The 12,371-nt window shown below is 42.8% G+C and overlaps 1 protein-coding gene across 1 annotated transcript in view; it reads left to right on the top strand.

Annotated features, from left to right (window-relative positions):
* Positions 1 to 12,371, top strand: part of DNAAF8 (dynein axonemal assembly factor 8) — an 86,625-nt gene that overhangs the window by 649 nt on the left and 73,605 nt on the right. The window contains 6 exon segments of the mRNA XM_083584852.1: positions 851 to 1,024; positions 1,542 to 1,658; positions 2,511 to 3,014; positions 8,024 to 8,126; positions 10,155 to 10,296; positions 10,735 to 10,881. Of these exon segments, the coding sequence (XP_083440978.1) occupies positions 896 to 1,024; positions 1,542 to 1,658; positions 2,511 to 3,014; positions 8,024 to 8,126; positions 10,155 to 10,296; positions 10,735 to 10,881 (1,142 nt within the window). The 5' untranslated portion in view covers positions 851 to 895.

Genomic DNA, 12,371 nt, shown 5'->3' with positions numbered 1-12,371 from the left:
ATAGTTAACACAAACATTTAAATAAATATTATGTACAGCATCATCCATGCTTACCAAAAATATATATTCCTGGCCTAAATATATAGCAATGGTATATGCAAGATTTTCTCCCTCAGCTTAATTCTGTGCCGCAAACATAAAAAAGGCATCAAATGTGCCACAAATGTTTAGTGGGCATTCCTTTTGCCTTCCAATAAATTTCAATTTATAATATATGTATCTGTTTATTTAATATACATCTTGTCTTGCCTTTTTTCAGGCAAAATATCTCCAAGGCAGCTTATGATAATAATAATAAACTATTGTGTGTTTTATTTTAAGTATAAATATATAAGTAGGTGGAGCTGCAACAACTGCTTTTTCAAGGTTCCATAAAGGCCATATAGGGCAGCCATGCTGGCTGATGCGAGTTGTAGTCCAAAACATTTCGAACGCATTACCAGGTCAGTAAAGTTTAACACAAGGAGATAGCCTCATGATTTTGTCCCTGCGACTGGATCACCTCCTGTTCTTAATGGCTGTTTAGGTGGTACAGTCCAAACAACAGACTACATCACTATGCTGTGGTGCTAGCCCAGAATACCACTATTTCATCATTCCTAAGAATTGTTCATGCTTGTTGGGGCCAATGGGAGTTGTCATTTAGCAACATCTGGAGGGCCAAAGGTTCCCCACTCCTGTTGTAGACCTCTGGCCCTCTAGATGTTGTCCCCAATCCACCTCAGCTAGTGTGAATGATTGTTAGGGGTGATGGAAGTTGTAGTTCAATAACATCTGGAGGGCCACACATTCTCCATCCTCGATGTAGACATTCCTACCCTGTGTTTATTCTACTCTGCTCTTTCTTTAGTACCAGCATCTGAAATTCAGCTTAGGTCACATAGGATCACTTCAAATGACATCAGAGGATCAAAACAAGGAAAAAGAGAGGGGTCCTAACCTTCCAACAGCTCCTTTCCAATGGGGAGCCATCCTGTCTGCAGTGAAAGATCAGATTCCTTCAATGGATTCTGACACCTTAGTGGTAAGTGCCATTCCCCATTTTCTGTTCTTTCAATCTCAAACAATCTGTATTAGCCATCCAAGATACAAATACTAGCAAAATTTGCAGGAAGACAGTCTTCAGCTCAAAATATCTTGCCTACGTATAGTCAAAATTTAAGGAGTTGATTTTATAAACCCTGAAAAAACAGCTTTTTTGCCTATGACATGTTGTGGTAATTTAAATTGTATCTTGATAATTGTGGGATTTTTTTTTTTTTTTACATACACATAATTAATCTATTGTTAATCCTATGGAGTACACTGCAGTATTTATCATGAACTCTGTTCAGTTCCATTGTATTGTTCCATATTTTCAGTTGCATAAATTTTGACATTATTTACTTCCAATAAAGTGTGCTTGAAGTTCACAACTTTATGTAGTGCAGCTAGTGTGAGATGCCCAGCAGTGAGTGTAGTTGAGTATCCACACTTACTTCCTTTCCCATCTTTTCTGCCTTGGAATGAATGTCACCCAGTTTCTTTTCTCTGTTTGATAGTCTGATTGCAATGAAGATGATGGGGAGCTTTTCATCTTCCAGCGTGATCAATCCAACCTGGTTCCTGACTTCTCGGAGGAACTAGAAGACCTTCCTCCAGAAGAAGCACACTTGCAGGTCATTGGTCCTACCTATCATCACTGGGTTCCAGTAGGGTAATGCCTGTATTAAGACCAACAATATTTATTTGTTTATTTCATTTATGAATTATTCCCCATAAGACATCCTGAAGTGATTTATGGTATAGAACATATATAAAACACTTTCAAGTATAGTTACAAGTATTGCATAAATAAAAACTTCTTCTTCTTTTTTTTTTACAAAGTACATATAAATATGAAAACAACAGCAGCACATACATAAAATCAATTCAAATCCAAAAGAGACGTCTTCTGGGATAAAGAAGGCACAAAGGCACCAGTAACAAAGCTCTTATATAATGACCAGCATGAAAGGAACTGAGAAGTGGAGCTGGTCTCTCAGCAAAGCTGATGAGGTGGACCCTTCTTTGCATCACTTCCTCTGCTGTAGCCATCTGAAATGGCAGCTAAAAATGACTGTGTGTGTGTGTGTGTGTGTGTGTACACAGGAAGCTGGTCTCTCAGCAGTCCCCACCACAGTGACAAACAGGACCATAGAAAGCTACCTTATACAGAGACAGATCATTGGTTTATCTAACTGAGTATTACCAGTAGGGAAGAGTTGGCCAGTATTTCTCTCCTAGCCTTACTTGGAGATGCTGGGGATTGAGTCTGGACCTTCTGCATGCAAGGCAGATGCTCTACCACTGAGCTACATTTTTCTGGTTTTTAATGATTATCATTGGCGGGACCCAACAAGTAATTCTCACAAGCCGCCATGTTTGAATTCACAAGTTGCTCATTCAGTTTTTATAATTTTGAATACCTGTTCTTCACATACTTAGTATTATTTACCAAGATGTAACTGGTATCTTTCTTGTACTTATAGAAAACATTTGAGTTTATGAGACATCCAAGAGAGACCTGGAATGAAGATGGAGAAGATTCCACTTTTCAGAAAGACAAGAGTCCTAGGGGACATGTGTTACTAGACAGGGACGGATTTGGTCTTGTGACTGAAGAAAAGTCAAACCAAGAGGCCATTGCTCCTTCAGTGTCCTCTATAAATGAGAATAAACCAGGAGAGGGAATCTCAGGGGTCCCCGGAGACCAAGAACGAGATATCAGGGAAAATAAGGGGAGACTGAGCTCTTCACCTAATACGTTACCATTTGTGGAAGTGTCACCTTTTTTGATGCTAAACGCCAGTGAAAAAGAACGAAGGAAACTAATAGAAACTAAAATTCTCTCCAAGGCGGCATTGGGACCCCCTTCTGGAGAACTAGGTCATCCCCAACCAAAAAACAATAACAACAATTTAGAAATTGCAGAACAGGAGCCAGGAGCTATTTCAGCCGAACACCCCCGAGAGCTGATGCTGTTTGCCTTCAAGGTACACATAATAATATGGGTCTCTATTCTTCTTCAGAACAGCCTCTCTGTATTCTCTGTTCTTTGTTGTCTGTGGAAGTTGAAGGTCTAAGCATGCAGAATATTATCTGATCTTGTTAGGCTGAATGTTAATTTTACTGGTAGATAAAGGGTAGGGATTTGCATTTGTTTTTAAGAGAGCTCAAGGTGGTATGAGAGACTCATTGTTGTGAGCACACTCATCACATTATTGTTTTTTTATTAAAGGGGTCCTTCAAGTCTTTCTAGTGTGTCTATTGGGACAGAAAAAAATGCTCAGTACAGGTGACAATGATTGCCATGTTGGCTGTTTGGCTAAGGATGTCAGAGAATCCCAATGGAACCAGACATGGGAGTGGAAATTGTCATTGTTTGCTTATTTGTCCCATGCACAGAAATCAGCATTATCCACTGTTGTTGTTTTCCAGTCTGCAAATGATATTTAACTGATAACTCCCCACAACCATCACCATTTGCATTGTGTCTGCTTTGTATTGAAATGAATGGTGTGGAATAATATAATTAATTATGTCAAATGGCACTACAGTGGAGAGCAAGCCAAACGACATAGTTTTCATTCGAAGCAGAAATGCAGCAGAACGGTAACAGTGTTGCATGCAATGAACACGGGTCAAAATGGAAATCAGTGCCTTCTCACAATCCTAGCTGTGGCTTAATCCCCTCCAAAGTCCATCAGCTCTGGCCAACTGACAAGGCCAGTGCCAAGAGTAGGGATGCACAGCTCAGTCTATTGGTCAATTTCAGATGTGCTCCTTCTTAAATCCATTCCATCCTATTTCTGTATTAATCTGTGATCATTAATTTTTTAATCCACACAGATCTTTTTAAATTTAAGTACATATTTCAATGCATGTTTTTTGGCAAAATTGTACAGTATTTAAATATGTGTTGCATATTATTGTTTGCATTTGTAAATGTGTTTTATCCTGAAATGAACATTTAAACACAATTTGGTGGTTTTGAGGAGAGCAAAATCTGGAGATCTGTGAAATCCGAACGGTAATTAGGTTCTGATACGCTCATTACTTTGAGAGTTGCAAGGGAGGTCTGCAAATGGAATTAAATTCCTCAAGCATCCCTAACCAAGAGCTGACACTAAAGTAAGGTAGCCTGATTACGATGCTGGTGTTACCAACCGCAAATCTGATGTGACAGTATCAGAAGGAAACATTGGAGAAGATAATTTATTTTAGTCCCCTAAAAAGAAAGCAACTAATAAAACCATGTCACAGAGACATGCTATGCGAGTCTGGCAACAAGCTACTTCTCTTGTGTAAAAGGGGTTATTCTTGAAGAGAGTGCAAAGTTAGCCTGCTTCTTGAATCACCTTCAACTATCGGCAGGGGGCTGGGGAATGACCTATCCCTGGCCCAAAGGTGCTGTGTTGGCCACTTGTAGGCTACTTACTATGAGGTTTTTGTAGTGTTCTTTTTCTTCTAAAACCCAACCTAGGAAGGTCATAGTTTTGGAACTGCTGCATTATACATGCCTTACGCAGGAGCTCTGTGCTTAATGTTTTTATCACCCCCCCCCCCAAGACAGTCTAATTTCTCTCATAAGACTTCCTCTTGAGATTTTATACACTGAAGAAATAAATCTTAAGTAATTTGTTCTGATTTTTTTTAAAGCATTGTGTGTATTTTATGCCAGCTGTGAAAGTGGCAAGATTTCTGCCACCGCTGGAAGTCTGATTTAGCCATCTTCTTGGATTGCTTCATTCATTTCACCAGACAAGGAGTGCCATTATCAGATGCTTCCCTGCCAATAAAGCCCCAACCCTGTGCCAGTAAAAGAAAACCCAACCACATTAGGGAGAAAGGATCTAGCCCTACCTGCTCCTTGTTGTACTAGTTTTCCAGATAGTGGTGCGTCCATCCTGTTACCTCAGGAGTCCCCCCACTTCGTGCCACTGTATTCGTAGCTATTGCTTTGGAAAGGGAAACCGTTGGCCCTCCAGAAGTTGATGGACTTAGGCACTCATAATTCCCAGCCAGCATAGCCCATGGGAGCTGGAATCTAACAGCATCTGAAAGGCCACTGGTGCCCCCATCTCTGCTCTAGCCCTAGCAAATCTATGGCTGAAGTGAGATTTGAACTGGGGAGCGTCCGTCTCAGAGCTCATAAACTTAGCCACTGTACTGATGTATTTCAGCGTTTGACAGTGTTCCCCAACCTAGTTTCCTCCATATGTTTTGGACCACATCTCCCATCATCCCTGCCCATTGCGCCTGCTGTCAGGAGCAGTTGGAAGAACACCAGATTGGGGAAGGCTGCCATATACAATAACTGTGTAATTGGATTTCACGGTTGGGGAACCTTAGGCCAAGGGGCCAAATGCAGCCCCTCAGGCCACACCCCTCTGCAGCCATGCTCCTTACCATTCCTGCTTCAGTACTGGGCTTTGATAATGACACTGGCTTGTCTGGATGGAGGATCAAGAGGGTTGTGTGACTGTGTTTAGAAACTAGTCTACTGTACAAAGGTAAAGCTTACATCCATTGTTCTCCCCACTTTTGCCTCTGACCCTTCACCATTGGCATGTGGCCCCTAGATGGTTGCCCAGGAGGGAATGTGGGTGGGTTTTGCCCACCCTTGCTTCTGAGTAAACATACAGGATTGCACTAGCTGTATTTGTTCATCTCCTCTGACAAAGTTCTGGGATCCAATGCGGTTTCTGTTGTCCTACTTTCTCCATCTCCTACTCTCTCCCAGGAGAGACAACGCTTGTTTCAGCCAGTAAATCTTTCTCGTCTTTGCCAAACCACGGTTAGTTAGCTCCAGTCTTACATTACAAATTAAATCGAAGGATCTGGCGACTGCCAAAAGCAAAATCTGCCCTGTTAGAGAAGCGCTAATCAGAGCTCCTTCACTCCTTTGAGGTTTATCATCCAGGAAACAGTGAAGAGCCTCTTTTGAGATGGCGTGACAGACAAAGGGGATTATTACAATGGAAACTGCATTAGCTTTCAGCACTGAGACTGTTTGGATCAGAATGAAAGGATTGAATTTACATGTTTGTTGTAACTGTGATGCTAGTGAGTTGTAATTGGCAGTCTTGTGTCGTCTTCAGAATGATATAGCAAATGCTATTATGGTCTGCCCTGAAACTGTCAGATTATAACAGAGATCCACAGCTCTAGTGTGGGGAAAAAAAATAACAGCAACAACATCACACTCGTAAGAGTTCATATTATGAAAAACATGCTGTTCCTATTACCTTTTTCCACATGTGATTTGAGAACAAATATACAGAAACATAGCTGACGCCCCATTGAGCAGCCTGGCAGCCTAGTTCAGATGAATAGGACTTTATCTTTTTCGCAGGACAATTAGAAAGTGCCTTTTTCTTCTGTTTTAAAAGTTACAATACAAAAATGCAATTGAATCAGCCATAACACTGCTCATTGCTTTAGAGAAGAGCTGAAACCATGTTTAGATTCCGGCTTCAGATTGTCTATTACGAAAGAGCCATGATTAACTCTCAGCTGCCATAAATGGCACTTTCAATTTAACCGTTGTCTGCAGTTAAGCATGGCAGGGGAATCAGCCATCTGAAGGGAGCAGGTAGGCAGGTTTCAGATCCTGGGTTATGTGGAAACCTGGGTTACTTAGTCCTAAGTACGATTAACACCACTACCAGTGTAACTATTAAATGCAGTTGAATCCTCTAGGGACAATTTGTCCTCCAAAGAAGGGGATGGGAGAAAGAGTGTGTAGTCCATCAGTCCATTCCCTCTTTGCTTAACTACGATTCAACAATTGGCAGTGCTGTTTTCGGTAGGTATAGGGGAGAAATTCAGTTTGTGTTCAGAGGTGAACTTGTGAAATTCGTGTTGGTTCAAGGAAAAAAATTACACATAGAAAGGAGAATTCCTGGATGCCAAGACAGTGGCAGAGCTTCAGGCTCCGGCACCAGGGGCGGAGAGCAGGTGGGGGCGGGGCTGGCAGGCATCCCGGGGGCGTGATGCGCTGCCCGCAGGGGCGTGGCATGCGTTCTGGGGGCGTGGTGCACTGCCCGCAGGGGTGTGGTGCGCTGGGGCACCCAGTGCGGGCGGGGGGGGAGCAGCCACGATGGAACCCCACCGGGATCATGCTGATGGGAGCGGTGCGCTCCCCCTGCCCCCCTCTTCCTCCGCCAGTATGCCAAGATCCAAGTTTGGAGTAAGTACTCTTTGGTGAAGGAACCCCAGCAGAGATTTAAAACCTGCAACAAATTCAGGCTTGGAAATATAGGCTATTAGACCTTATAATATGCCCTTCCAAGTGATTTGCAAAATACTCCCCTCTTCTCCCAGCATAGGGAAAGACCAAACCTTTAGTAAGTTAAAAATTATTTACTTGGAAGGACAGATTCATGTGCTTTTCCATAGAGCATTCAGAAAAAGTTGTATAGGCGGTAAAATGTTGCTTAGTTACAGAGTGGTGAAAGTTTCTAAATTATTGGTAAAGGAACTCAAGAGTGGTTTGTGAGAGCCATGCGGTCTGAGCTGGAGCAACCTGGAGCGTCTATACATCAAGTAGACTGGGGGAGAACAATAGGTCTGAATACCTAGTTCCTCCCAAAGTGAGCGGAAGTGAACAACATACTCTATGGTTTTAAGCCCTTCATGCGTTAATTAGACCTAAGCATGTTAGTTATAGGCGGCTGATTATCTCACAATTCACACCCTCCCAAATAATACACAAATGGAACCACAGCCATCCTTTGAAATAATAACTTTTCCAAATTTTGCAGTGCAATTCTCCAGCCAATCAAAATGTATAAAAATGAATATACTGGTATAAAGTGTGCATTGAACTGCATCACTGAAAAAAACAAAAATGTATTATATTAAGGGAAATTGCTTGCAAAAATGTGCATATACATCAGAATTGCATGCAAGGATGTATTATTAGAAGAAATTAGGATAAAGCCTTTCAAACTTAAACTTTACGGTGGCCCCATTCAACTGCAAACTGTTCTCCTTTCAGGACATTGAAAAGTGGAATCTAGACAAGGTACTACAGGACCTGGAGAAGCAAAGTGGCGATAGAAATTGTACAGTGGAAACCGCTTTTTCTTCAATGAACCATGGTGAATGTGCATCCATGAGAGCTGAAGTCAGATTGCAAAATTGAGTTCAAAAGTCATGCCAGATTTGAGTCCCACCCTCTCCAGTTTCCTGGCCAGTGGGCCAGATCCTTATTTCTCTACTCTGCCAGACCAAATCTGTAGATGGGCAGTGGGAATGTGCCTTGTTCCAGCAAAGGAACAATCAGGAGGTCACTTTAAGCTCCTGATTGTTCCTTTGAAGCCTTGCCCTTAGCTGACCCACAGTTGGGCATGGTTACCCCCAAGATGGCTTGCCGGGCCAAGTTTGGTCAGCAGGCTAGAGGCTTTTTACCCCGTTGTGCAGGTTTACTCAGAAACAAGTCCCATTGTTTCAATGAAATCACTTCCAGGGAACTATACCAGGAATTGCAGCCTGTCTACAGCAGGACTAGAGAACCTCTGTTCTGTCCATGGCCACATTCCCTGGTGGTGTAATTTCCACCAGGGATGGGTAGAGTCACCATTTTGCGTGTGCGCTCTCTCTCTCTTTCTCTCTGACATGCCCTTTCTTTCCTCCATCTCTTCCTCCTCGTCCAATGGGCTGCTGAGGAAGGGTCAGATTTTGCTAGAGATCTGACTGGATCAATTTTATAGGGCTTTTGAAGCGCGACACATTTCCATTATTTTGAATGGATATGCTCTGAGAAGAACTTAATTGGGTACAGCTCATTATGGGAAAGTTGTTCATTGCGCCTGCATTTGGGCACCTCTTAAGATACTATAGTCAAATTTGGCATGGTGATTCACAAGATGAAGGAGCAGTCCCGCCCCCGCCCCCCATGTTTGGATACAGTTGGAAGCCAATTGGAATCAAGATGGCAAATGGAACCTTTCAAAACCACATTGATGTTTGGGTTTCTTAGAATTATCCATCAACGCTAGGAAAGTTATGGGAGTCCAAAGGGCAGGAGCAGGGGGACAAAATCCTAAAAGACAGATTGTAGTGAAGTGAGGAGCATGCAAGGATGCAAAAGAACTGGATCTGAGGAAGAATAGCCTGACAGAGAGCAGTGGAGTGGTGTTGGCTACCTGGCCTGACAGCATCATATTGAAGACTGGGGTTTGACCTGTCTAATAATAATAATAATAATAATAATAATAATAATAATAATAATAATTTATTATTGCTACTCCGCCCATCTGGATGGGTTTCCCCAGCCACTCTGGGTGGCTTCCAACAAAAGATTAAAAATACCTTAAGACATCAGTCATTGAAAACTTCCCTGAACAGGGCTGCCTTCAGATGTCTTCTAAATCTCATATAGTTGTTTATTTCTTTGACATCTGATGGGAGGGCGTTCCACAGGGCGGGCACCACTACCGAAAAGGCCCTCTGCCTGGTTCCTTGTAACTTCGCATCTCACAGTGAGGGAACCCCTAGAAGGCCCTCACCGCTGGACCTTAGGTTGAACGAAGGGGGTGGAGACGCACCTTCAGGTATACTTGTATACCTTCAGGACCTTGTATAGCTCCTAGAAAATCTGGGAAGCAGGCATGTGCCCTGAAAAACCTCAGAGAAAAGTGGCCCACCAACTGACAAAGGCCTCTGCCTCTGCCTCCAAAATGCCCCAGGCCATAGGAGCTACCATCTGTCAGATTGCAGCTTTCCCTTCATCCCCAAAGCCCCTCCAACTTGGGTAATGGATTTAAACTGCTTCTGCACACTTGTATCTCCCCCATCTACATCTTGCATTGCTCTTCCCAGCCTTTTGCATTCAGCCAGACTTAAAGTTCTGCCAGAGAACCAACTGATTGCAATAGATTCCAACCTCCCTGTGCATTGTCCCCCCACCCCTCGCCCCCTGGCCAGGCTTCTGTGTGCACCTCTCTTGGTGGTCTGGCACTTCACTTTTGGGAAGCCTGATTTAATTTCTAGTTTTCTTGAATAAAGACATCGCTCACTTTACCATCCCTCCCATTCGTGTCCTTTGGGGAAATCATAATGATGCTAACATTGAAATTCTTTCCGGCAGCTGGACTGAGTGTTTCTCTTCTTTATTTCACCTTCAGAAGCTGTCAGGGCTCAGTCACAAACAAGGCTCATGGGAAAGCTAGAAGAGCTATGCCTCAAGCAGTCAAGGGCATTTTTCTCACACCGCAGGAGGTGCCTTGCCAAGTTTCCCAACTTCAGTGAGTGCCAGGGAGATGGGAGGTAGGTCCTCAAGCCTTTAAGAATTCATTTTTGTACACACCTGACGTCAATGCTTATGATAAAGACTTCCAACAAAAGAAAGGGTAGTTTCCAGGACTGGGCCAAGGATGTAAGGCTGGTTTAAGTGTCATAGCATCTCCTGTCCCCAATAAGACCTCTTAAAATTAAGCATTTTCTTCTTCTTAGCCTCTGCAAAGTACTGCAGTTTCTGGCTCTCCTTGTGTAGGAGCAATGTCAACTAAACCATTTTGCAATTGGTTTAAATTTGTAGTGTAGACATGCCTGTCATGGACAAAATTCAATAGGAGATGCTTTCTTTTCTAGAACATTATACAACAGACTTATTGTTATGTTTAGAAATTCTTTTAACAAAATCTATTTTGTGCCTTACTTTGTGATGGTGGATAATCCACTGACACAATGATTTGTATTCCCAAGAGATGTACCCATCCTGGCATCATGGACGAACGGCCAAAGCCTTCCTCCAATTGAACTGCAACGTTTTCCAGAGCCTCCAACGGTATATATTGATCTAAGGGAAACAACATCTCAGAGGTCTGAGTCGTTGGCTGATGAGCAGCAAAGGTAATTGCCAGCATGTTAACATCTGTGGGATCAGAGGCAGCGAAGAAGCAAACACCACCCTTGTAGTGTGAGAACTAACATCATCATATGGGATGTTTTAATCCATCCTAGGGCTTAACAACAACTGAAGGTGGAGGAGCTGCAGTAGCCACCTCATGAGACCAGTACTGTATTCCGGGAGCACGTAGCTCAATGGCAGGACACATGCTTAGGCGGTTGAACTGGTGTGGAGAACCTCTGGCTCACAGATTTTGCTAAACTACAGCTCCATCATCCTGGCCCTTGACCATTCTTGCTGGCACTGAATGGAGCAGTAGTTCAGCAATATCTGAAGGGCCAGAGGTTCCCCCATGCCTGCTGAAGAAGGTCTCAAGTGCAATGGAATCACTATTGAAAAGGATGAGGTAGAGATTATGGGAAAGACACATTCCTGAGTCCTCTGTGGCATCTGGAGTAGATAGGGATGGACAAATCTCAGTTTTTGTTTCTCTCTGCTTTTCCTTTTCCCAGTCTTACATTTAGTTCTCCATGTTTCCACATTGGTTTGTGATTGATTGATTTCTTTAAAAGTCCTCATGAAAACTCACCAGCATTTTAGTGCAAATTTTGTCCTAGTAGACACGTGTTTGTATGCAATTTTGCCCAAAAAGCACATATTTGTAGAGCAATTTTCTCTAATATAAGGCATTTTTGTATATTTTCCCCCCTCACTGATGTATGCATCTTTGTGCTTTATGCCTTTTTGTGCGCACTGCTTGGCTGGAGAACAGCACTGCAAAATTTTGAAAAGTTTGAATTTTGAAGGATGGTTGCGTTTTGGTTTGCATGATGTTTCACAAAGTGCAAATTAGGTAGGTTCACATTTGAATGTGAACCAAATCAAATCTCTCCTATTGTTCCTCCGTTGGCCTGACTTGGCACAAGGCAGCTTCTTAGGTCCTTTTCCAGCTTGGCAGGGCCTCTTTTCCTTCTCATTAGACACATGTCTGATGGAGCCAGACCTTTGATTTCCAGTGGAAGAATTGTGTGGGAAATACCAGGACTGTCAGCAGTAATCAGTATAAATGGTAGGTTAATGAATTAGAGCTATTGTTGGTCAGCTAGCAGGGGCTCATTTTGATCAGTGGGGCTGCAAGTCAAGGGGATATTGAGTTGGTTCTGGCATTTTGTTGGAATGAAAGAGAGAGAGAGAGAGAGAGAGAGAATGAGAGAGAGAGAGAGTAAAGATGGCCTTTTCTTCTGGAGATGTGGAGTAGCTTGTGCATGTTATTGTACACTTTCTTCTCTTTTGCAGAAAGCTACCTATATTGTGAGAGTCTGACACCATGAAAATGCATTTAAACTGAACTGACTTTATCAATCAACATCGTTATTTTAACTGGCAGTCCCGGAAAACACCCTTCACAAATCTGGGCTGGTTGCTGGGCTTCTCTCAGCTATTTGAGGGGAATGGGGATCTCTTAACAACTCACAGCACCCTGAACAAACTA

Source organism: Podarcis filfolensis (genome assembly GCF_964270895.1).
Source record: "Podarcis filfolensis genome assembly, chromosome: 14".
NCBI classification, from domain to species: Eukaryota; Metazoa; Chordata; class Lepidosauria; order Squamata; family Lacertidae; genus Podarcis; species Podarcis filfolensis.
This window is presented reverse-complemented; position numbering and strand designations above follow the sequence as displayed.